We start from the raw sequence: 24876 nt of genomic DNA, 5'->3' as shown, positions 1-24876 counted from the left end.
TGAAGCGTCACCTGACCTGAGCGTGTTTGTACTGTTGGAGCCTTTGGAATGACATCATCTGACCAATAATACGGCTGCTGTGAGGTTACTGTACTAACAGAGGCGGAGCTTCACGTTTGGTGAAACTCTTGGATTTTAATTGGATGTTGTTGATGATCAACTACAACTCGGCTACGACAGAAATAAAACCCGAGGCTTTGCTTTAACAAGGTTTTCATATCCTGAAGACCCGAGACGAGCCGCCGGCGCCGCCGGCGTGAGCCAACCTGTCGGCATGACGACACGAAGCTTTGATCAATAATGTAAAAGCAGCCTGAGGTGAAACGCGGCGAAAACACACAGGCTTGAGTCGTCTCAGCGCTCACGTCTAAAACCACACAGGCTCAAACGCCGACTGGCAACCACGGCAACTGCCGGTCGCTAAGGAGAAGAGTGCTCTCTAAACCCTTGTCAGATGACACCGTGACCTCTGAGACCTGAGGGGGTCAGAGTAAAAATGTGAGGCACGTTTATGAAAAATGATTTTATTTTACAAAATCAGAAGCAGCTCCGTGGCGTTCCTCTTAGAAAATATACTTAAAAAAACAAAAACAAACAGACGCCATTAGGCTCCGCACACCGCCAGACGACAGAAATCCCCCAAACCGCCAGCCCCGCCCCCCCTCAGTCTCTGTGTCCCGTCTCTGATTGGACGAGGCGACTACTTCTTGGCGTAGGTGATCTTCATGGCGCAGGTTGCCGTGATCCGGAAGCCCTGCAGCGCGTCCTTGGCCACGCCCGCCTGAGTGTCGCTTTCAAACTCCACGAAGGCGATGTCGTGTTTCCCGGGCACGAGTCGCACTTCTTTGAAACCCGGAAACCTGCAGGCGAAAAACAAACGTTCAAACATCAGGAGGCTGAGCACGTTCAGATCTCTGACGTATGGAAACTCTGCTGGATGTGACCACAAACGTTTGAAATATGGACTTAATAAATACAATGTTACAACTTTAAACCTTTGATGTTTTCAGCTGAGCATAAATGATCAGATTTGTAAATCACTGCATTTAGCTTTTGTTCACATTTGTTTGAAGTCTTAAATCAGGCAGCTTGGCAGCCTCGTGGATGGAGCTGTGTGGGTGGAGCAGCAGGTGTGTGTGTGGAGCAGCAGGTGTGTTTGGAGCAGCAGGTGTGTGGGTGGAGCAGCAGGTGTGTGGGTGGAGCAGCAGGTGTGTGGGTGGAGCAGCAGGTGTGTGGGTGGAGCAGCAGGTGTGTGTGTGTGGCAGGACCACAGTGAGCTGTGCAGCACTCACTGGTTGAAGAGCATGGACAGCATCATCTCGTTGGTCTCCTCGGGGAGGTTATTGAGGAACAGGATGTAGTTCGGAGGGTTGTCTGGAACCTGCGAAGAGAACGAGAGCCGTATCAGCGCCTGGTCGCAGCACGCCGTTAACAGCGAGTCACTCATAACTCTGACGTATCCCACGGGTGAGCCAGAGACGGGAAACAGGAGGAGACCCGGGCCAGCGTGGGATTTATGTTCACTGCTTTCACTTTTCTATAAATTTTAACAGAAATTTTTAATTTTCTAAAAGTTATCGAGTTATTTTCCTGCTGTTAAAGCAGCAGCCGTTAGATTGCAACACACTGCTGTGGCCAGCAGGTGGCGTCGATCCACTGTTTGCAGCCACGTTAAAACAATGACAACAGAACGCAGGCTGTAGGCGGTGGGGATCAAACCACCGACGGCCCACAGCCTCCCACTGAGCCACGGCAAACCCAGAGGGCGCCATCACTCAACTTTGTTTCCTTATCAGGAAAAGGAGGTTTTTTCCGGCTCCTGTGGAATAACAGGACAGGCAAAGGCATGACAATGCTCAGGTAAAACTTACCTGCACCGCAGGTGTGAGCGCAGGAGGGGCCAATCCCTGCAAACAAGAAAGAAGACAGAGGCGTTAAACACGTTCAAAGGTTTCATCTCCAGAGGAATGGCGAACAGAGCAGAGTCAGAAATGAATACAGCGCCGGGAAAACCGGGAACAGCGAGAGGAGAAGTGAGCGCCGAGTGGTTCACAGACTTAGTTAAATGACAGAATAAAGGAGCAGAGCGCACCAGCCATCCTGGTTTAAGGCTCATTTACGTCCGCCGCCCGGCCCCGCTGCTGCCATTTCCTGTCGGAAACCCTGTTAGAGCGGCTGATGAAGAGGAGTCTGGCTGCTCCCACCTGCAGCGGCTGCCGATTTAGCCTGAAATGAGGCGGCTGATTTATATTCACAGTCCAATAAAGACGACTACGAAGCAGCAGCTGGAGCGCTGCGACGGTCTCACGTAAAGACACGAAGTGCAGCTTCAACATCATCGCAGATGCTGGGAGACAGCTGCAGGAGCGCGAGCACGCATCCACTACAGCCCGGCCCCCCGCGACCAGCCCGGCCCAAACGAGCACTAATTTATTTACAAATACATTCACATGTGATCATACCCGGTATTACATGAAGGGTTTCTGTACACAGGCCCCGCCCACACACCCTCCTTCATGGTCCTCTCATTGTGGGAGGGCGACGCCATGTCTAACCATAAACAGCTACCCGTTAACGTTGGCCGGGTTGCCACATAACGATGACTAAAACGTTAAACGCACTTTTTCAAAATCTTTAAAAAAAATAAATCAATCTTTGAAAAACGTCAAACGTAAAAAGAAACGGCGCCCCCGGCGGTAAAGGAGGGAACCGTCGCTCTGATCCACCAGACGAGAGATTTCTGCCATCGCTGGAAATGTCTTCCAACACAAACCGACTGACCAATCACAGCAGCCGTGGGCGAACAGCTCACTTGGGCTGTCAGGGGAAATCGCTGTTTTTGTGAATGGAGTCTGGTGAACAGTAACTTCCTGTCTCACAGCAGGAACGAGGTGAAATGTACAGGTTTGATGAAGCAGTGAGGGGAGACATTTTATTGGCTCGCTCACCGCCGCCGGTTTCTTTGTGGCGTTAGCCGCCAGCTCCTGAGCCTTCTTCTTCTCCTTCTTCTTCTTCTCCTTGTCGCCATATGATCCTTTGACCTTGGCGATGACCTCAGAGTCGGTCTTGGCGTACTGTATCCTCTGGAAAAAAACAAAAGGGTTAAAGGCGCAGCTGCTCAGAGGGAGGAAGTCAGCGATGACCACGACGAAGGTGGCATTCCAGCCTACCATGGGCTTGTTGTAGAAGGGGAAGCCCTGCAGCTGCCTCAGGGCATTGGTGGCGGCGGCGAGCTCTTTGAAGATGACGAAGGCCTGTCCCCTCATCTTCATCGTCTTCATGGCCACGATGTCGATGACCTGCCCGAACTGGGAGAAGAGTGCGTAGAGCGAGCGCTTCAGCTCTGCGGGAGGAAGATGAGACGAGTTCAAACACCCTCACAAACATCTCGACGTTCATCCCGGAGTCTTTTTATTTTTTTTATTATAAGGAGGGTCAAAGGTCACAGGCAGCTGGTACTCCATCCTTGGTGATTATCAGTTAATTAAACTTTAAAGTCTTAAAGAAATGATTCATGGATGAAGCTTCAAGAGAAGAATCAGTTCGAGCTGCATTCACATCAGAAATAACTCAGAGGAAGATTATTACTGCGAAATCTAAACGTTTGTATCAGTAAAACTTTAACTGTGGAACATTTGTTTGATTTATTTATCTTAAAAATGACTGAACTGAGAAAGTAGGGCTCGGAGTCTGGAGCCACATCTGAGCAAGAACTTTATAAAGTTTACATGATTCCAACGTGTTGCTAATCAGAAGATTTCATTCTTAATTATCAGTACGGCCACTTCTGAACCAAATAAAAAAGAAATAAGAAGAAAACTGAAAAATGAGGAATTCATTTGACAGTTTTTGTCAAAACCTTTATGATTAAAACATGTTTTGGAACAAAGTTCAGAGTGAAGCCTGCAGAAAAAAAGGCTCCTCGTTTCCTGCAAGAAATTCAGCAGTACATACATAATGTTTGTTTTTGTTATTCCTGCGATTGTTCTATTTCTCTGCACTCAAATAGCGTGCACACACACACACACACACACACACACACACACACACACACACACACACACACACACACACACACACACACGTTTACTGAACTGTAGTATGGATGTGTTGAGATGCGTTTACGGTCATTTTATGTGATGTGGACTTTTCTCTCTGAATGCCACAGAGACGATGACTTATCCCGACCCCGGCACTACAAAGCTACTACTAAGGTATTCTCCCTGATTTCCCCTGATGGGGACGCTGCTGGCAGCATCTGACCAATCACAGTTACTGATAAGTGTACTGGCAGCAGATAAGATGGCATTTCAATGAAAGGTGAAACTACACATAATAAAGACTGAAAGTAGAAAAGAGTGATGATATTGTTAAAGTTTAATAAATAGAAAGAAGGACTTTGAGGCAGTCTAAAAGAATCAAGGGTTAGCTGTAAAGATGTGATTATAAAGGCAAAGTGGGCCGTAGCTACTCTGTCCTGTCTAACAACATCCACTGTTTTAAAAAGGCCCAAAACATCATGACACCTCACATCCTGGCCACTCCCTGTTCGAACTGTTGCCCTCAGGCAGACGGTACAGGGCAATCAGCGCAAGGACTAATAGACTCAAACACAGCTGTTATCCAACTGCAATAACACATCTGAATACTACAAAAAAATGTCCATCACGCCACTCTTGTGTTAATCTATGCACGGTCTGAAGCATGTGTGTGGGAATGTATGTGAATGTTTTACTGTTACGTCTTATCAGTATTTTAAGTATTCTATTTTATTTATTGAATTTTATTGTTTTATTTATATTTTGATATTGCTAGGGATGATGCAATGATCGGGGACCATTCTTAATTTCGTTGTTCTTGTGACAATGACAATAAAGTTTCTGATTCTGATTCTAAGCCCCTGAGGCAACTGTTGCTGAAACTGTTGGAAAGAAAGCCGGTAAAACGCCGACTGTGTGAGCTAACAGTTAAATCAATACCACAGCTCTCTCATTAAAACACGGAGCAGTCTGATGGATTATAATCAGTGTTTCATTAAGTTAATGCTTAGTTTTTATTCTTCCAGCCTTTGCGGTGTTTGATGTGTCTGATTGTTAAAATTAGATAATAATCAGCATTGTGATCGTCAGCACAGCAGTTTTAATGCCGATTCCAGCAGAAACTCGCTGCTGTTAGCCATGCAGAGGAACAGCACCCACCTTCCTTCTTGATTTTATCGTTGATGTTGTTGATGTAGATGGTGTGGTTCGGTCTGATGTCCATGGTGGAGTCTGAGGAGACAACAGGAGAGCAGCTTCAGCTTCTTCAGTGTTCAACTCCACCTTTAAACCTCGTTTACCCGTTTAATACTTGCTAATGTCTCGGTAAACTCACACAACCAGAGCAGCAACAAATCGTTTACGTTACACTTTAAAACTCGCTGTTTGAGGAGATCTGGCTAAATCAAAAGCTTCAGCTTGAATTCATTCAAAGCTTCCCAGAAACCTCTCTCACTCGGCTAATGTTAGCATGTGTTAGCTTAGCCCAGCTAGCCTTTAAACTAAATGTTTTTTTCTGGCGTCGCTTGAACGTCAAAAGTCGTCTCTACAGATTTAACCTCCGCCCAGCAGCTCCTCCGTTTAACCGCGGTCAGAGGAGCCTCGGATAAACGTTTTTAACATAAATATAGAGCTCACCTCCTCTGGGCTCACACCGCTCATGTAGTTTCCGGAAACACTTCGCTGTGGCGCCGGCTGAAGCTTTCACGACCTCTGCCCTCCGCCGCCACCAGCAGGCCAGGAGGAGAACTGCAGCTACCTGTGAGCTTATTACAACTCATTAAATCTAAACTAAAATCGGAATCAGAATACTTTATTAATCCCCAAGTAAATTATGTGGGTCACAGTTGCTCCAAGACAGTAACAGTAAATGTATTTAAATAATACAACATGTTACAGAGTTTACAAATTTAAGAAATAGCACTAATATGTGTTGTTCAGTGGTGTTTTTGGTAATCTCAGTCTCTCACTGAATGTGCTCCTGTGACTGGCCAACATGTCATGGAGTAGGTGGGAGGTGTTATCCAGCATTGTCTTTATCTTAAACAATCTCTGCCTCTCAGACACCACCCTAAGGGAGTCCAGCTCCATCCCCACAACATTAATGGCCTTGTTGATCAGTTTATTGAGTCTGTTGGCATCAGTGACCCTCAGCAGTGACCTGGCTGTCAGTGACAGCAAAAGCTCAGACATGCAAGTGCTCACTGAAATAAAATGTTAGAAACTAAAAAACAAAACAAAACAGCCCTTAGAGGTTTCTGCACTGGCCAAACTATTCCATCTTCCAATACAGTACTTATTTTCAGTTAGATAAAAAAAAAACAATGCTAAAAAAAAAAATCTGAAGTTTTCTTAATTTTGCATTTTTCAAACTTTTTTTTAACTTGTTTTCATGATTTTTCGCCAGTCTTCATCTGTTTAGGTAAATATATGTGTGATTAATTTCAGTCACTTAAAAACCTGTCAGGTATTATTATTATTAATCATTAATCATATTATTAATTTTGCTTTCTGTATACTTATTTTTTCATATAAAACCTCAAATGTGTGTTTTTGTTTACCCCCAGTTATTAAAAGATGTACATTAAAATCTCTCGCGTCCTGTATTTCTTCATACAGATCATTTCCCGTCCTTCCGGAGGTGTGTCCCCTCCTGGCTTCCATACTTCCCGATGTTTTTACCACCTGATGCCGGCTAGCAGGCTAGCAGCTAGCAGCGACCGCAGGTCTGAGGCAGCGGGACAGCGACTCGGTGTCAGCGGACTCTGATAGCATCCACTCGCTCCCGAGACCCCCTCCCCCCCACCCGGTCTCCATCTGTGCCCTTTGGACCATTCTCCGCACTCCGCTTTTATCTGTACGACTTTTGCCCCGTTTATCCGCTCGCCTGTTAGCGGCCATAAAGCGGCTCCTCTCCGCGGAGCGGCGGACAGCAGCGGGATGAGCCATGGCGTCGGTCCGGGTGGCTGTGCGGGTCCGGCCCATGAACAGGCGGTGAGTGACTTTAAGCTTATCACGGCTCATGTTCACGATTTAAAGGCTGGCTGACGTCATCGCCTCAGCCGTGTGTACCTGAGAGCCTGCGCGGGCTCACCTGGAGGAGTCTGCAGGGATGAGGCCCCAGGTTCACCCTACAGCACAGCCGTCTCTGAAGTCAGGGTTAAAATGTGGGCTGGTTTCATTTGATTGTGTTTTATTCCCGTCTGAGTATCAGGAGGTTTTTGATGTTTGAGTCTCAGTTTGGTTTATTACGATCACTGAAGCCTCCTCAGGATGTCAGTCTTTGTCTTTGTTTGTTGTCCCAGCTGGTTTTATTCTCATTTGGTGGACATGATAACCTTGATCCTGACTCTTTGTGTTATTAGTCAGAGTTATTCTGATTGTAGGGGTTATGGGCAGACCCTCCTGCAGGTTTGTGCTGACAGGTTTGATCAAACAGAGGTTTCCTCTGTGTTTTTATATTTTAGGTCAGCGTTGCTTTACTTCTTTCCTAAAGTAGAGATATTTTTATTTAGTTCCCACAGCAGCTTGGTTCATGTCTGTTGGCTGTTAGTCGTACTGTGACCGTGACCCGTCTGCTGACATTTTATTTTTGCCTCATTCAGATTCAATAACCCGGATATCGACTCTCTGGCAGCCTGTCGCTGTTCCAGCTTCATATTTTAAGTCTGCGGCTTTGCATGATTTTTGTGTGGGGCTGAAGGGTGCAGCAGGGCGGGGTGAGAAAAATCCACACCTGTCAGAGTGCTCATTGAAAGATTACAAAGACACACAGGTCCTCTCTAATGTACGGAGGCCCAGAGGCGCCAAACTGACTGTCCTTTGTTGGAATATTCTCACGCATCCTTTCAGACTCTGCAGAGTCGTTTAGAAACAGGAAGTGATGTCATCAGTCTCCAGAGAATTTGTCATTCAAAACAAAAACCTGCACCTTCACTGGGAACTGAAGTGTTGTGTGTCATACACCTCCAGGCATAAATGTTGTGTTAGTGACGGTGAAACTGAGAGGTCCGTGCGCTGTGTGTGTGTGTGGATATAAAATCAGCTTTAAACTCGTCATTTGTGGTTTTGCTGACGGGCGTCTGAGAAACCTCACATCACACACAAACACACACAAATGTGTGAACCTGGACTGTGTGCTGGTGTCTCTGACCTCATGACCAGGTACACATTATTAACGTGTTTACCTGAATCCGTCCAAAGGAAACATTTGGTGGATGTGACACGTTCACTCTGACCGGCCTGCTCCACCTGTCTGAGGGCAGCAGGGTGAACGTGTGGAAGCCTGGTTCTGTAGTGCAGGTTTCCAGGTGTTTGTGAAAGGACGACCTTGACGTTAATGTCGGGGCTGCTCGGGGGCCCGCAGCAGGTTACGGCCCTGCAGCTCGCCCTGTTTATTTCACTGCTTCAGCTCCAGGCTGGAAGCTTTAACTCCGAGTTTAAGCCAATAATCAGCTTTCTGATCTAAGTATTTATTCATGTTCGCAGCGCCGAGTGTGGTTCCTGCTGCTGGATCTGTGTGCTGTCAGTCTGAGATTACAGCAGAAATGAGAGATTATTGTTTCAATCTGCTAAGAATGAAGCAACATCCTGAACTTCTTACTAATGTGAGCATTTCAAAATAAAATCTGAGTAAGATGAGAATGACATCAGTGTGAGAGCACAAGGTGCACGGAGCGTTCACACAGAGGAAGCCTGAGAAAAAGATTCATCCGTGTGAAGTAACCACGGCGCAGGTTAAATGGTAAATGGTCTGTATTTATATAGCGCTTTACATATCCAGTCATCCACACATCCACACACTGGTGATGGCAGCTACATTGTAGCCACAGCCACCCTGGGGCGCACTGACAGAGTTAATAACACGTTTCACAGTCCCATGATCCACTGACCTTTGACCCTTTTGTCTTTTTAGCTCCGGTCTGGTGTGTTTGTGTTAACTCGATCTCCGGTCATGTGACTGCTTCAGTGTGAGAGTAAACAGAGTTACACAACCTGCAGAGATAAAACACACCTGAGTGAGAAAACATCAGGAAGTCGCAGCGTGTGTGTGTCTGTGGGAGTGTGACACTGTGCGCGTGCGTGTGTGTGCGTGTGTGCGTGCGTGCGTGCGTGTGCGTGCGTGCGTGTGTGTGTGTGTGCGTGCGTGTGCGCGCGTGCGTGTGTGTGTGCGTGTGTGTGTGTGAGACACTGTGTGTGGTGTTTATCCACAGAGAAGCTTCTGTGGTCGTATCAGCAAAAAAACAGCACAGAAAAAATTTTTAATATTTACATATTCAAATTTATTTAAACAAACAAGCCCCTCCTCCTCTGTTGTTGTTGTTGTTGTGGGCAAACGGCAGATTTTAAAGTGTTTCTAAGCGTTTCTTAGATTATCGGTTCAGTTTCTTCTTTTATATGAGTTCAGACGCTGCGTGCTCAGCGCTGCTCTGTGAGGCGTGCAGCAGGTGCAGCAGGTGCAGCAGGTGCAGCAGGTGCAGCAGGATAGCAGTGGAGGGTGTACGAGGCTGACCTGGAGGAGATGATTTCATATATGAGTCTCTACGTCTGGTTTTCACTGACAGCCTGTTTATCATCTGTGTAACTATGGTAACAAACATCTGACAGCGTTGCCGTTGGCAGCGTTCTACCTGAAGGTAAAGGGTCGTCCTGTTCGCTCTGTGAAGCTTCGTGGTGTTTTTCAGGGAGAAGGATCTGATGGCAAAGTGCATCATCGAGATGGAAGGAACCAAAACCTCCATCACCAACCTGAAGGTAACGCTCTCATTTGTCAGAATATCAGGAAAACGGGCTCACCGCTCTGTTTGTAACCTCTGAGCTGTGATTGGTTCAGATCTCCGATGGCGTCCTCGGCGACTCGGTGAGGGAGCACACCAAAACCTTCACGTACGACTTCTCCTACGACTCGATGGACTGTAAGAGCGCCACCTTCGTCTCTCAGGAAAAGGTGAGCGGGTCACGCGCTGCAGCCCGTCGTATTGACTCCGCCTCCGTGGTGTCACAAAGAAGAAATACAACCTCATTTGTTCTCTTTCACTCGCAGGTTTTCAAAGATTTGGGCTCCGACGTGCTGAAGGCGGCGTTCGAGGGCTACAACGCCTGCGTCTTCGCCTATGGTCAGACGGGCTCCGGGAAGTCCTACACCATGATGGGAGCGCCGGTGAGACCGCCGAAGTGTGCTCCACTTTAAACTGACTGCATGTATTTTACTCAAAAACACCTCGAGCGCTGAAGCTGCTGCCGATTGGCAGATTACTCAGTTGTTTGCCGGCATCGACGCTCTGCCGTTCCTTCAGACGTGCTCCGAGGTTCCTTCGTGTTCACCACGAGCTGAACGCTCCGAGCGTGTTGTGACGGAGCACGACGATGGTGTAGATCAGGGGTGGGGAACTCCAGGCCTCCAGGGCCGGTGTGATGCAGGTTTTAGATGCGTCCTGGTAATGAACTAATCATGTGACTCAGGACCTAAAACCTGCAGGATGCCGGCCCTCGAGGCCTGGAGTTCCCCACCCCGATGTAGATGAAAGCTCAGCCGGACGATCTGATGTCTGTGGTCTCGGTTTAGGGCGACGCCGGCCTGATCCCGAGGATCTGTGAGGGTTTGTTCAGTCGGATCTCGGAGGCCACTCGATGGGACGAAGCTTCGTTTCGCACAGAAGTCAGGTGAGAGTCCGACTCCAACACGCGAGGGTCCAGCCAGAAAGGCTGCTTTCACGTTTGTGCTTGTGTCCTCAGCTACCTGGAGATCTACAACGAGAGGGTCAGAGACCTGCTGAGGAGGAAGTCCACTCAGACCTACAACCTGAGGGTCAGGGAGCACCCGAAAGGCGGGCCCTACGTGGAAGGTAAAACCTTTATGTCCGGTGCCCCTGAACCGCTGATGCAGAGTTTCGTTCTTTTTTGATGATTCTTGGGGGGCGGGGCTGGGGGTCAAGGTGTTACCCATCAGCCTCACCACGTCCACGTCACACAGCCCGCGCTCGCTCTTCCGATCTTTGATACGATCGTCTTCTCTGAGCTCGGCGTGTTTTCCCTCCTGACCTCAGATCTGTCCAAACACCTGGTGCAGAACTACGGCGACGTGGAGGAGCTGATGGAGGCCGGAAACATCAACCGCACCACCGCCAGCACCGGCATGAACGATGTCAGCAGCCGCTCGCACGCCATCTTCACCATCAACTTCACACAGGTCAGCGACGGTCACGGGTTCCACGCCATCATAAAGAAGTCAGCAGAGGAAGTACTCGGCTGAGCTCGACGATTTTCATACGAATATTTTTACCAATAATTTGAGAGACGTGACACGAAAACAAGCCGCGAGCGAGAGAAGAACCACGAGAGCTCTGAAATGATCTCCGTGCTTCAAAGTGATGGCCGTGGATGTCGTGTAAACGTTCACGGATGGTGATTGTTTGCTTTTGCTGCTTGACCCTTGTAGGCCAAGTTCGATGCCGAGATGCCCAGCGAAACCCTCAGTAAGATCCACCTGGTCGATCTGGCCGGCAGCGAGCGAGCCGACGCCACTGGAGCCACCGGCGTCCGACTGAAGGAGGGCGGGAACATCAACAAGTCGCTGGTCACCCTGGGCAACGTCATCTCTGCTTTAGGTCAGGAGCGGTTTGACTTCAGGGGCGGGGTTAACTGTTTTTAATCTTAGATTTTGTTTCCGTTGTGTCATCAGTGCTTCAGTTTTTGTTTTCAGGGATGGAGTCAAAGTCGGGCGCCTCGTTAAAGCCGCCGATTGCTCCTCATCCTCATTCTGACTGACGGATGTTTCTCGTTCCAGCCGACATGTCGCAGGGCGGCGTGAACACCAACCTGAAGAAGAAGTCGGTGTTCGTTCCCTACAGAGACTCGGTGCTGACGTGGCTGCTGAAGGACAGCCTGGGCGGAAACTCCAAGACCATCATGATCGCCAGTGAGCAGAAAACACGAAGTGAACGTATGCGAGTGTCCGAGAGCGCCCCGAGAAAACGCAATCTCCTTCTGTTTCAGCCATTTCTCCCGCCGACGTAAATTACGGCGAGACGCTCAGCACTCTGCGCTACGCCAACCGAGCCAAGAACATCATCAACAAACCCACCATCAACGAGGACGCCAACGTCAGGCTGATCCGAGAACTGCGGGCTGAAATCGCCCGGCTCAAAGCTCTGTTGGTCCAGGGCAACCAGGTAAGAACTACAAACATGGCGGTTGTTGTGCAGGACTACAGCATCTTCCTCTGTGCCTTTTAAAGTGATGCGTGTTGCCTGCGGCCTCGGAAACAGGAAGCCGTCCGGTTCCCGAGGCCGCAGACTGAGCGCGCTCAGTAGCTTGGTGGTTTCTGTTTGTCAGATCGCTCTGCTGGACTCGCCCACCGCTCTGAGCATGGAGGAGAAGCTGCACCAGAATGAAGCCCGGGTGAGTCTCACGCCGTCCGGCAGCTTGACCGCCGTTACGTTTACAGCTGAGAGCAGAAGCAGCTGACGCTCTGCTGTTTGCAGGTCTTGGAGCTGACTAAAGAGTGGACCAACAAATGGAACGAGACTCAAAACATCCTCAAGGTAGCGGCGAGCGTTGACCATCCGGCCCCCCTCGGAGCAGATGTTTGTTTTTTGTGGCTGAAGTTGTAAAATGTTGCAGGAGGAGACGCTCGCTCTGAGGAAAGAGGGCATCGGCGTGGTGCTGGACTCCGAGCTGCCTCACCTCATCGGCATCGACGACGACCTCCTCAGCACTGGCATCATCCTCTACCATTTAAAGGTCAGCGCGCTCCCGGACTCACCTTTAGATTAGTGATCGTTTATGCCGTCAGGCTGCATCCACACACGGATACCTGCCAGCCACTAACATCCAATCACAGTGCTTGGTGCACGGTCTGTTATTATTGGTCAGATAATCTCAGTCCTCTAAACAGCTCAGGTGAGTCGTAAAGGTGTTATGAAGGAGTGAAGACCAAACTGTTTGTGTGTCACGCTGTAAACACTCTGTGCGGCTGACTCGCCGCTGCCCCCGCTGGACGTCAGGGGTGGGTGCAGTGACTGCGTGTCTCTGTCTCGTTTCTGCAGGAGGGGCGGACCTACGTGGGCAGAGAGGACGCGTCCACAGAGCAGGACATCAGTGAGTCATAACTGTAATGATGATGAGTGCAGAGGCTGATGGCGTTGCTGACCGTGATCTCGTTCCTCCTGCAGTCCTGCACGGTCTGGACCTGGAGAGCGAGCACTGCATGTTTGAGAACCAGAACGGGACGGTGACTCTGGTGCCGCTCGCCGGAGCTCAGTGTTCGGTCAACGGAGTCCAGGTGACGGCGCCGTCGCAGCTCAACCAGGGTGAGGCCCGTCTCCAGCTGTAGCGTGTTGCTCTGTCTAAACAGATTTTAAAGGGCTGAAGGTAATGGAGGGCGTTGCCACAGTAACGTGATGCTTCAGCACGTGTTCGCTGTGCACAGACCAGGACACCTGGATCTCCGTCCGGAGGCGACACACCTTTACCTGAGAGATGCTCTTTGTTCTGTCGCTCTGATTTGAGTCGTCCGTTTCTGTCGTGTGCGGTTTTGTTTTCCAGGCGCCGTCATTCTGCTCGGCAGGACCAACATGTTTCGCTTCAACCATCCGAAGGAGGCGGCCAAGCTGCGGGAGAAACGAAAGGTGAGGGCGTGGCCTCAGTTTAGGTGTTGAAAGGTGTTTGAAGGTCTTTGGTGAACCTCACGAGGACGCCGTCTGCCTGTTTCAGAGTGGCCTTCTCTCCACGTTCAGCCTCTCCATGACCGATCTGTCCAAGTCCTGCGAGAACCTCTCCACTGTGATGCTGTACAACCCCGGGTGACTGCACGCACACGCACACAGAGGGGGGTGAACATCAGCTTGAACTTCTCGGCTCCATCAGGAGCTTCATGCAGTGGCTGCTGATGGAGCGATGATGTCACACACCAGCTGACCTTTAACCTGTCGGCTCGGAGAGCACAGGCTGTGATTTCTGATTGTGCGACTCTGCAAACAGAGCAGTGACTGCATCATGCGCGCCTCCTCGCTCTGTCCTCCACACTGAGTGGGAGTCCGTGTGAAGCGGACGGCCGCGCCTCCTCCCGATGGAGGAGGAGCCTCCGCCTTACATCACTGAAAGAATCTATCATTACTTCAGTCCATGAGCTTAAATAAAATAACAACACCATCAGGAAGCTGCTCTGCATGAAGCTGTTTCTCCATTATTCAGCCAAACTTCCAGTCTGCAGATCTCTCGCTGCCATCACCACACGGGCGCTGCACGCACGCTGCCGTGTCCGAGCGTCAGGGGAAGTTTCTGAGCTCGCTTTTAGACACGAGCCGATGCACGGCGCCATAACGCCGTACAGACTTCAAACGGCGTGAGAGCGCTCAGACGACCGAGGTTTGATGAGTCAGCAGGTCATCGGCTGCTCCAGCAGCGAGTTCAGGGCTGCAGATTAGCGCGGCGTGCTTCACGTCGTCTAGATGTCTGTGAAGGTTCTCAGTCATCCAGGTCATCGTAGTCAAAGGAGCTTGCAGAGAAAAGCGTCTGGACTTCTTTAAGTTGCTTGAAGACGTTTCACCTCTCATCCGAGAAGCTTCTTCAGTTCTAAGGTCAAATGGTGGAGAGTCCCAGATATAAACCTAGTGGGAGTTTCCCCCCACAGAGGGACAAAAGGACCCCCTGATGATTATAGATGCCATCTATAATCCAGTTTTGAGATCCTCCCCAGACGCCTTAACGCCCACTCACATCCTGGGCCATCTGACCTCAGGAATTCGCATGATAAGGTGGGGCCAGGTTTCACAATGAACACACCCGAAACTCTGGCTGATTGGGACCCACACCCAGTTTCACACCTTGGCTCAGGCGATTAGAGGATCATCAGGGGGTTCTTTGTCCCTCTGTGGGGGGAAACTCCCACTAGGTTTATATCTGGGACTCTCCACCATTTGACCTTAGAACTGAAGAAGCTTCTCGGATGAAGGTGAAACGTCTTCAAGCAACTTAAAGAAGTCCAGACGCTTCTCTTTGCAAGCTCCTTTGACTTCACGTCGTCTAATTTTACTCACGTCGTACGATGATTAAAGTAATTAAACAGTCAGGAACAGCTGAAGTGAGCTCAGCTCGGTCGGCCACACCTCTCCGACTCTCCGAGCGTCTCTAACGCGGAGACGTCCGCTGAGCTCGCCGCCCTCGACTGACATCCTCTGCAGAGGTCTGATCCTTAACCCCGCGACGCGCCGCAGACGCCGACCAATCGTTCTTCTCGTTGCTGTGAGTCATGGCTGAATATCGACACCCCGCTCTGTACAGTTTGTTACAGTCATGTTATATTTTAAGCAGCTCCAGCGGTTCCAGGAGGGAACGCCCGTTATTTCTAATAAGTCTGAAGACGAAGTCGCCTGACACACCTGAGGAGTAGCTAAAGGAGGGCAGGGAGTTTCTGTCGTGCTGTGATTGAAGGATGTAACTGTGTCCCTGTCCCGTTCACAGTCTCTTCACTGAGAAGGGCCCCGTCTTCCTCAGGTAGACTCAGCCGTGCACTTCCTGTCTAACTGTCCCGTTTTGACCCAAAGACGTGTGTCGACTCGTCCCGTGCCTCCTCACCTCCACCCTCACTGTCTGCTTCATCCATGCTGTTTATTTGCTCACCAGCTTCCTGCTTCTGTCCCGCTGTGAGGTTAGACGTGTCGCCGCCTGCCGTCTCATCCCAAGCTGTTTGTCTGACGTGCTGCCGCCGCTCGACTGTGTGTGTTTGTGCGTTTGGGCGCTCCGAGGAAGCTGACGGAGGTGTGTTGTTTCCTAGGTTGGAGTTTGAGCGACAGCAGCGAGAAGAGCTGGAGAAGCTGGAGATGAAGAGGTACGTGTCCGCCCACCTGAAGACCAGCTCTCTGATTGGTGGAGCTCGGGCGGCTCGGGTGACGTTTGCTTTGTTTTGTTCCCGCAGGAGGCTGATCAAAGAGATGGAGGCCAAGCAGCAGAGCGAGAAGGCGGAGCTGGAGCGCCTCCAGCAGGAGGTGGAGAGTCAGCGCAAGGAGTCCGAGGAGGTGCAGCAGCGGATCCTCCGCCAGGAGGAGAGCCTCCACCGCCGCAGCCAGGACATTGAGAGCCGGCTGCGAGACTTCCTGGCTGAGAAGGAGCGCTTCGAGGAGGAGAGGCGCTCCGAGATCAATGAGGTGGATCTCCAACGGAGGCGACGGCGGAAGGAGCCGCAGGAGCACGAGGCGGACCGTGCGGAGGAGCAGGACGAGCAGCAGCGGAGGCACCAGGAGGCGGCAGAGCAGACGGAGATCTACCGCGAGCTGGAGCGGCTGAAGAGGGAGCGCGAGGAGCAGCGGGTGCGTCTGGAGACGGAGCGGCGGCGGCTGGAGGAGCAGGAGCGCGAGCAGCTGAGTCTGGTGGGGCGGCTGGAGGAGCAGCTGAGGGAGAAACACGAAGCTGCCACCGCCCTGCTGACCCGGGAGGACGCCCGCCGCCTGGAGGAGGAGCAGCAGGCGCTGACAGAGATCAGAGAAGCCCTCCTCTGCGCCAAAGAGGCCGCCGAGCGGCCGGACGTGGAGGATGCTGGCGAGGAGGCGCGGGCCGCCCAGAGCCGCTACGCCGACTTCAAGGCGGCTCAGGTGAAGGAGCTGGACCTGCTGGAGGAGGGGCTGCGGCAGCAAAGGGAGCGCCTGGAGAAGGAGGTTGCCGCCGAGCGTGGCGCCCTGCTGCTCCTCACCCACGGCCTGAGAGAGCGCCAGCAGCACCTGAAGGAGACGCAGGAGAAGGGAGCGCAGGACGCCACCGCTGTCTGCCACGAGGAGCAGCTCCTCCGACAGGCGGAGCACAGGCTGCAGCTGAAGGAGCGACAGCTCGCCAACCTCGCCAACGGCCTCCTCCCCGCCCTCGCCGAGGAGAAGCAGAGAGCCTCGGAGCTGCTGGAGCGCAGCGGCAACGGGAACTGCGACCGATCTCCGGGGCTCGACAACACGCTGTTCCAGGTGGAGAAGGAGCTGGAGGACAAAGAGGAGAAGCTGAGCCTCCATTGGCACAGCGCCCGGCAGCTCCAGCAGCTCCAGGAGACCTACGAGTTCACGGCCAACGTGGCGCGGCAGGAGGAGAAGGTGAGGAGGAAGGAGAAGGAGATCCTGGAGTCAAAGGAGAAGCAGCAGAGGGAGGCGATGGAGCAGGCCGTGGCCCGGCTGGAGAGGAGGCACTCCGCCCTGAGGCGAAGCGTCTCCCTCGAGCCTGACTCCGAGGAGCAGAGGAGCAAGAGCTCTGTCGCCAGGACCCCCAGGACGGGGGCGGAGCTGGACCAGCAGAGGTTTCTATGGAAACGGTTTCCGAAAGGAACCGGTTTAATCCGGCAGTTGCACATTTTATTTATTCTTGCTGGGGCTTTTATTTTGAAGGCTCACTGTGTGTTTCGTGTCCAGAGTGCAGCGCGAGATCCAGAAGCTGCGGCAGCGAATCAGCGAGGGCGACGACACCAGCCGGACGCACTCCATCAGCAGCGACGAACGGGTGGGTCACGGCGGCTCGCCCGCCACTCACATCCAGGGTCTGAACACGCTGCTGCCGCTGTCCGACGACAGGTACGCCACACCAAGCCCCACCTCACTCTGCAAGGACCGCCTCCCCGTGTTCACTGTGTGTGTGTGTGTGTGTGTGTGCGCCCTGCAGGATAAACGCCTACATCGAAGAGGAAGTCCAGCGGCGGCTACGCAAGATGAACCTCCTGAACGGCAGCAGCATGGATCTGTCTCTGTCCACAGAATCACTGCGAGTAAGAGGCACCACACTCTTCATCACAGCCCACATTTAACCTGCCGAGCACCGGGGAACGGCGGTCGACACGTCCTCTGATTGGGTTGTTGCACAAATCTGATCCAGGCGCCTCGAGGCGCTTCATCCCCACCGCTCGTTTTCAGAGTAACCACTGACCTTCAGGCTGATTCATTCAGCTTTTACACACACACACGCACACACGCGTGCGTGAGTGTGTGCATGTGTGTGTGCGTGTCTGTGAGTGTGTGTGTGTGTGTGTGTGTGCGTGTGCGTGTGTGTGTGTGTGTGTGTGTGTGTGTGCGCGTGTGCGCGTGTGTGTGTCTGTGAGTGTGTGTGTGTGTGTGTGTGTGTGCGTGCGTGTGTGTGTGTGTGTGTGTGTGCGCGTGTGCGTGTGTGTGTGCGCGTGTGCGTGCGTGTGTGTGTGTGTGTGTGTGTGTGTGTGTGTGTGTGTGCGCGTGTGCGTGTGTGTGTGCGCGTGTGCGTGCGTGTGTGTGTGTGTGTGTGTGTGTGTGCGCGTGTGTGTGTGTGTGCGTGTGCGTGTGTGTGTGCGCGTGTGCGTGCGTGTGTGTGTGTGTGTGTGTGCGTGTGTGCGTGCGTGTGTGCGTGTGTGCGTGTGTGTGCGTGCGTGTGTGTGACGGTCTGGGTCTCCACGCTGCTCTCCAGCATGTGTTTTCTGTCGTGTGATTAAACATTGAGGGATTGTGTTGCTGCAGAGTTTGTAGTGTTTGCTTCTTGCTGTCGTCTCCAGTAAAGTTCGGATGAATAAATCCAGGTTTTCTCTGTAGAACTGATGTTTAGCTCTTTGACCCTGCAGGAGGAGGAGGAGGTTAGCGACTGTAGCTCTGTTAGATTGACAGATGAGGTAAGACCAGGATCCTCCAGCCTTCATTCCCACCATCAGACTTTTCCTGCTCTCTAATCTGCACGAGTCCCCAGATGTGCTTTGATTTCCTCTCTCCCTGGCTTTCATTTATCCTGGGTTTATTTCCTGTCATCATAAATAATGACTATGAACGAACACGATGCTTTTTACTTTGTCCACATTATGTTTGGAGACACTGAAGTTTATTTTTATTGTTTTCAGGAGGATGAAAAGCTCCCGAACATTAATCCGAGGAAGCTCAAGTATCAGGTAAGACCAGGGTCGAATCCTGCCGCGTTATTAAGGCGCGGTTCTTTATCTCTGCATCGTGTTCCAGATGTGAATCATGCATGCCCTTAATTTAATCAGACTATCCTGAGGTGATAAATATGCTTTTAATTTGAAAGGAGACAGAGAATGGGCTTTCTCTTTAAATGTTCGATGACAAACAGAGAAGCTCCGAATGTTCCAGCTGCAGCGTTTAACCCAGAGGTTCAGCTGAGGGTTCGAGGGATTAGTGTTTATCTTTTTTAACCCTGTCGTCGCCAGCTTGGCTTAGTGAAATATAGAAGATCACACGGTGTCGCCAAAACTGGGCGTGTCCTCAGAGGTCTGTGTTCCCTGGAAGATCCTTTCACTTTAACGCGAAGCAGGCTTCATGTCAATACAGTTTGACACTTCAGATGCTCACCTGTAGTTCTGTTCATACTCACTATATAAAAGATGGACGTAGACCACCTCGGTTAGTTTTTTAAATGAATCAATGAACGTATTTATTTTTGAGCCTCAGACGGAGCATTCTTGCTGTTTCCATCTTGGTCTTTTGAAACCAGATGTGATGACCGAGCTCGTAGGTTCACAGCTGTCCGTCACAGTTTAGACCCGCCCAGAATCAGCCCTGACTGATTCTCAGCGTCTAAAACGAACCTCCTGAAACCAGAAACTGAGACGATAAAACTGTACAAGTGTAGGCGAAGATTCCAGCTAGATGAGTCGCCCCCTGCTGGCCACTTTAGCTTCGTGTCAGCTAGCTTTGCTGGCTGAACGTTTTTTTAGAAGACTGCGTTGTGCATGTAATCCTAGAGTAGGAGTTGGTACCAGTTAAACCAGTTTCAGCTTAAACATCATAGGGAAACCCTGCAGCTGGTTTATCTTTGTATTTTTGGGAGAACGGAAAGCTCACTCTCTGCTTTATGATGGTCAACCAAAGCATGGGAAGCAGAAATGATCAGAGTATCCAAACGTCTTTCCTTTCAAACTGTGCAAACTTGGGTAAAACAGTATTTGCAGATGATTTTAGTCAAAGCTGAGATGAGCTGACGACCTTTGCCCCTGGAAGTGAACTGTTTGCAAATGCTTTTCTGCCTGTGTTTGAGTTTCAAACCTTTCGGAAAGAAGTTTTCGTGCACTTGTCAATTTAATTTGCATGACAAACTTTCACCTTATTGATTTAAATCACTTACATCCCACCTGTGCACCTGGTGATTGGAGGAACTGTAATTCTCAGTGGGTGGATTATGAACTTCAGCATAATTCCTAGAGCCTCCACCTTAGTCACGGACTCCACTCCCCCCCTTGTGCACACAGAGAGCCAGAGGGTCTAGCTTCCAGCATTCCCTGGAGTTTGAGGCAGTCTGTCCTAATGTCCACAAAAACATGTCAGAGGAACCAGAACGTGGTCTCGTACAGATTCAAAGAGAAGAAACGCAAAAGTCTACAGACATTGAAAAAGTGGAAGTTCCTGAAAACAATGACCTCAGCAAAGGAGAAGTGGGCCGAACAGTTTGTGACCTCAACTGTTTGAACGCCGAACACAAAATTGAGCAAGAAGTGCACCCAGACCAGCACAGCAACAGATCTGATGGAAGTGATTCCACCTGCTGTGTTGACGATGATCGTGGTGAAAAGCAGGAGGTTCACGATGGACGCTCGTTTTCTAACTCGGAGGAAAAGGTTGAATCCCAAACATGTGATTCAGGGAGAGCAGGCGAGACGAAACCGCCCACTGATCATTCCTCAAAGTCACGCAGCTTTAACAGTGGTTACATCAGTTCAGTGGTTCAGTGGTTACAAGTAAGTCAGCAGCAGATGATGGGATCCTTTATTGGTCAAACAAAACCAGAACTGGATGCAGAAGCAGAGAAAGTGACAGCCAATAAGAGCTTTGTCTTCGGCTACTTTGCTGACAAACTGTCCGAGGTGTGTAAAGATGCTGGTAGAAAGCTTCAGGGCACACGGGACATCATTCGAAACGTTCAAGCAGGCGACATGAAGGTTGTCCTCCCTCAGTACGTGAGCATGATATCCAAAGAGCTGCCGCTGATTCATCAAACACGGCTTCACCAAGAGCCAAATCCTTCAATCGCAGCCGAGCACAAAGGCACTTCGGTGGATCTGTCGAAGGATTGTGTGCTGAGGCTCCCACAGAATCGCGGAGCTCCGCCGATCCCGAACATCTCTGGTTGGCCTGAAGGATCCGTGTCCTCTTCGAGAGTTACCAGTCCAGAAGTGTTTCATCAGAGGCTGGTCGAGCTTCCGGCTGTTTTGTCTGAGCTACAGACATTTTCATCCCAGAGGATCCTGGAAGAGCTGGAATCTCTGGCTCCTCGGAAGAATTTTGGCAAGGTTTTGAGTCTGTTTTGGCTCAGAGCGGCTAACTGTAAGAAACCCATCCCAAAACCCGCCTGTCTGCTTTTGTCAGAGACTGACTTAATCATTCTCTCAGCGAGGACGGATTCTACAAACATGTTGACTATTTTTCACCGCTTTAAACTCCAAGAAATCCGGGAAGTCCAGATAAGTCTGGCAGGGCAGCACATCCGCCTAACAGGCTGCACCGAAGACACCGTCCTAGCTATCTTCACGTACAGCAAAGAGCTTACTCAGGACTTCTGCAGGGCTCTGCTGAATGCTCTCTTTCCTGAGAAGATCCCTGAAGAGACCGAACGTCAGCCGTTGCTCTCTGCCGACCTAATGGTAATCTCTCTGGATTGGACTTCAAGAGTTCCTGACGTCATCCTTGACAGCGGGCTTCACATCACTTCCAGATTTAAGCGCGTCCTCGCCGACTTGCTCTACATCATCCACGGGAACATGGATGGTCCCGGCAAACCTTCGCTTGCTAATGTCCGTCCCCTGCTCTACACCAGCGTCAAAGTCAAGAACTCTACCTGTGTGCACGGGGACACCATCTCCCAGTTCCTCCTGACGGACACCCACGTAGCTCTTCTCCGAGAGGATGGCGTCTTTCATCCAGTGCCGCGGGGATCCAGTCTGGTCCCCACCCACCCACAGTTTCAAGGAGTCAAACTCCGCAAGCGTTCTGACATCAGGTGCCTGCTCGTGAAGAAGACCGACACCTGCGTGGTGGTAGACTTTGTTTTTATGAAGCCCAAATCGCAAACCGTGAAGAGAGAGGTGCAGTTCAGACGTGGCGCGGCCGACCTTCCTTCTGATCGAGGTCCGTGTGAATCCTGGAAATTATGCTTTGGCTGCTCCTCTGAAGCTCAGACTCTGATTAATCACCTGTGCACCTGAAGCCCAGCATTACCTGGACACAGTGTGCCTATCTCGTGTTTGTCCACAATCAGACACCTTATTTATTTTAAGATGTTACATGAATTCTAATTAATAAATTGGACCTTAAAAGGTGCGTCATCTTGAAGTATTTTTCTATTTTTTTAATAAAATTGTAAACTTTTTAACTTTGATGATACAGAAATGTAGCTGTTTATTCGTCGAATGATTTGTTTGTGGTCAGTGTACATGCACCATGTAGACTGTAGAGGAGTGGCTTCCATGTTCATATTACTTCATGTGTAATTTCTTTGCAGAGACATGATGTTGGGATGCTGACCGAGTAATAAAGTTTTGGTTTGATTTCTGATTTGTTTGGAGGTTTTTGGCTATAACGGGTTTGTAAATGAACAATTTCCTGATTGTAATTTTCCGAGTCAGCCTTTTACCCTCCGCTTCTTTTTTCCTTCTCTTTTTCAACGACTTCCTGTCCAGCACTTGGTGTCTCGTCCTCCTGGGACGAGCTGTGGCGGCCTCCAGGAGCCTGTTAAACTTAGCATTCCTCGTTACGTTCTCCGCGGGCAGGGGAAGGACGAGCACTTTGAGTTTGAGGTGAAGGTGAGTCCAATCACAGATTCTATCTAAATGCATGTTAAAACTGAGATTTCATGCTTGCGTCTGCACTGCTTGTGCATTTTATTAGGTACACATGTACAGTGTCAGGGTCATGGGTTGGCTGCTTAAACCCTGAAGCTGTGACGACCTGCAACCCTCACTCTGTGTTTATGAAGCAGGTCAGAACGTTTATTGTCAAGAGTTCATAGAACAACTTTCAAAGACCAGGGCAGGTGTGTTCTGGTGAACCGGCGTTAGGGGCAGGGCTCACAGGGGGAACCTGGGCGACGGCCATGAGAAACTAAATGCTAAATTGACGGGTTCTTAATCAGCACTTTCCTACTCTGAGCACTCAAAGCGCTTTATATGATTTGCCTCAGTCGCACATCCACTTTGTTTTTGCCTTCTCTCTAACATTCACAGGAGGGCTCACACCTTCAAACCAACAAGTCTGAAGTCCAGATGTGGTGCGTTGGCGTCAGTATGAAGTAAATAATGTGTCTCTGTCTGCTACCAAAACAAATACAAGAACAAAGTGACGCCGAAGACGCTGCCAAAGTCCACAATTTTCATTTCTTACTTTGTTTCTTTCTGAAATTTGAACTTTAGAAGAATTTGAGTTACATCTTTGACTTGCACGCTCTGTGCGTGTTCTTTGAATTACTGCGGTTAGCAACGATGCACGGGGGTAAATGGTTGCTCGTAGCGCGTTTGTTAATAACTACATTTCTGATTAAAAGCTCAGCTGTTTACATGAAACCGTCGTTTGATCGCAGTCTGCACAGCACCATCGCCACGGGCCAAAGTCGACACGGGAGCCACCGCCGTCACTAAAGTTGCCTCCACGCTGGAAGCGATTCACTCCTTGCTTTTAGAGGTTCCAGGGTCTGGTTGCCTTGGTAACCCTCTAACGTATTTACAGTGTCCTGCACTCTCATTGGTAGTTGCTTCAGTCGCTCACCTCGAAGTTGAGCAGAGCTTCTCTCAGGCCACGCCTGCTTGGATCTGTTGCTCGCCTTCACTTAAAGTGGTGAAATGACAGACTCGTGCACTTTCTGACTCGTCACCAATAAGTCAAGTAAACTGGTGGTCCATCTCCACTGGTATCCAGATGTGTCATTCTTGTAGAATGGCTGAGTAGATCAGCGAGCTCAGATTTGGTGTCCATCATCTCGATGTTCATGTGCTTCTCTTTGGTCAGATCACTGTGATGGACGAGACGTGGACGGTGTTCAGACGCTACAGCCGCTTCCGGGAAATGCACAAGAGCCTGAAGTTAAAATATCCAGAGGTGAGACACGTCACCAGCTTTTAGAACAGTTTACAGATCAAAGCAGCAGAAAAACGTTTCTGTGTTTGAGTCGGAAGAATGACGAGAGACGCCCAGAACGTTACCTAGATCACGGTTTGGGCTGTGAGTGCTGCTCTCAGACAGATCGAACTCCGAGTCGAAGCCCCAAAGCTTCTCAAACCCTTTATCTCAGTTCAGCCTCTGTCTGCTTTAGCTCCACCCACTTCAAGCCAGCTCTCAGTGACTTTATCCAGATCCCAGAGTAGAAAAACACTGTGTTTCAAGCAGCCTGAGCTTGGTGCACACTGAGTTCATCATCAGAAACTGTGACCACGATTAACGAGAAGAGTGAAAACCTTCAGCTCTACAGCGTAGCCCACAGGACACTGATGACGCATCTGGCTCGTAACTTAATACTGAAACACAGATCATTAAAGGATCATCTGAAAGTTGCTGGTTTGAGTCTTTGTGGTGAGGGACTGGTGCAGCAGCAGAAGCACACCTGAAAGACCAAACGGTGCTCCACAGTCACCTGAGCTCACCTGGTCTCAGTCCAGGTTCAGCCTTACAGATTGGTCACAGAGACGTCCTGATGAAGAGGCTAGCTTATACCTTTATACTCAGTGTTCTGGCGCCAGGTGATCGTCTCTGAACTCTGTCTGTTTCAGCTCGCCGCTCTCGATTTCCCGCCAAAGAAGCTGTTTGGAAACCGGGACGAGCGAATGGTCGCCGAGCGGCAGAATCACCTGGAGGTACGTGGAGGAACATTTGGGGCTGATTAAGGAGATTTCTGGGAGAACAGAGTTACAGTAATCTGA

General features: G+C 50.4%; 2 protein-coding genes across 12 annotated transcripts in view; one reads left to right on the top strand and one right to left on the bottom strand.

Annotated features, from left to right (window-relative positions):
• Positions 1-508: 508 nt before the first annotated feature.
• snrpb2 (small nuclear ribonucleoprotein polypeptide B2) lies at positions 509-5816 on the bottom strand. 2 transcript variants are annotated; one of them, XM_026169500.2, is made up of 7 exons: positions 5676-5816; positions 5199-5270; positions 3171-3343; positions 2949-3083; positions 1872-1907; positions 1293-1381; positions 509-860 (listed from the first exon to the last, which is right to left on the bottom strand). In XM_026169500.2, the coding sequence occupies exons 2-7, from the start codon at positions 5260-5262 to the stop codon at positions 701-703; spliced, it is 657 nt and encodes a 218-aa protein (XP_026025285.1). In that variant the 5' UTR covers positions 5263-5270; positions 5676-5816; the 3' UTR covers positions 509-700. The 2 variants fall into 2 exon arrangements, with proteins under 2 accessions (XP_026025285.1, XP_026025284.1); XM_026169499.2 differs by lacking the exon at positions 5676-5816 and adding an exon at positions 5374-5634.
• Positions 5817-6694: 878 nt separating this feature from the next.
• kif16ba (kinesin family member 16Ba) overlaps positions 6695-24876 on the top strand; it is a 28723-nt gene continuing 10541 nt past the window's right edge. Inside the window, exons 1-27 of one of the 10 annotated variants that reach the window (XM_026169445.2) lie at positions 6705-7031; positions 9722-9791; positions 9871-9984; positions 10081-10197; positions 10603-10700; positions 10773-10882; positions 11084-11226; positions 11476-11644; positions 11824-11955; positions 12033-12208; positions 12372-12437; positions 12521-12580; positions 12660-12779; positions 13085-13136; positions 13211-13348; positions 13584-13666; positions 13752-13840; positions 15501-15533; positions 15814-15867; positions 15955-17310; positions 17423-17581; positions 17670-17772; positions 18589-18636; positions 18859-18906; positions 22648-22770; positions 23969-24058; positions 24727-24810. In XM_026169445.2, the coding sequence (XP_026025230.2) occupies positions 6985-7031; positions 9722-9791; positions 9871-9984; positions 10081-10197; positions 10603-10700; positions 10773-10882; positions 11084-11226; positions 11476-11644; positions 11824-11955; positions 12033-12208; positions 12372-12437; positions 12521-12580; positions 12660-12779; positions 13085-13136; positions 13211-13348; positions 13584-13666; positions 13752-13840; positions 15501-15533; positions 15814-15867; positions 15955-17310; positions 17423-17581; positions 17670-17772; positions 18589-18636; positions 18859-18906; positions 22648-22770; positions 23969-24058; positions 24727-24810 (3882 nt within the window). In that variant the 5' untranslated portion in view covers positions 6705-6984. Of the gene's footprint in view, positions 7032-9721; positions 9792-9870; positions 9985-10080; positions 10198-10602; positions 10701-10772; positions 10883-11083; positions 11227-11475; positions 11645-11823; positions 11956-12032; positions 12209-12371; positions 12438-12520; positions 12581-12659; positions 12780-13084; positions 13137-13210; positions 13349-13583; positions 13667-13751; positions 13841-15500; positions 15534-15625; positions 15688-15813; positions 15868-15954; positions 17311-17422; positions 17582-17669; positions 17773-18588; positions 18637-18858; positions 18907-20223; positions 22523-22647; positions 22771-23968; positions 24059-24726; positions 24811-24876 lie in introns of those variants that run through there. The other 9 variants (XM_080302258.1, XM_026169446.2, XM_026169442.2 and 6 more) reach the window with 9 other exon arrangements.

This window comes from Astatotilapia calliptera, chromosome 6 (assembly GCF_964374335.1).
Source record: "Astatotilapia calliptera chromosome 6, fAstCal68.1, whole genome shotgun sequence".
Taxonomy (NCBI): Eukaryota; Metazoa; Chordata; class Actinopteri; order Cichliformes; family Cichlidae; genus Astatotilapia; species Astatotilapia calliptera.
This window is presented reverse-complemented; position numbering and strand designations above follow the sequence as displayed.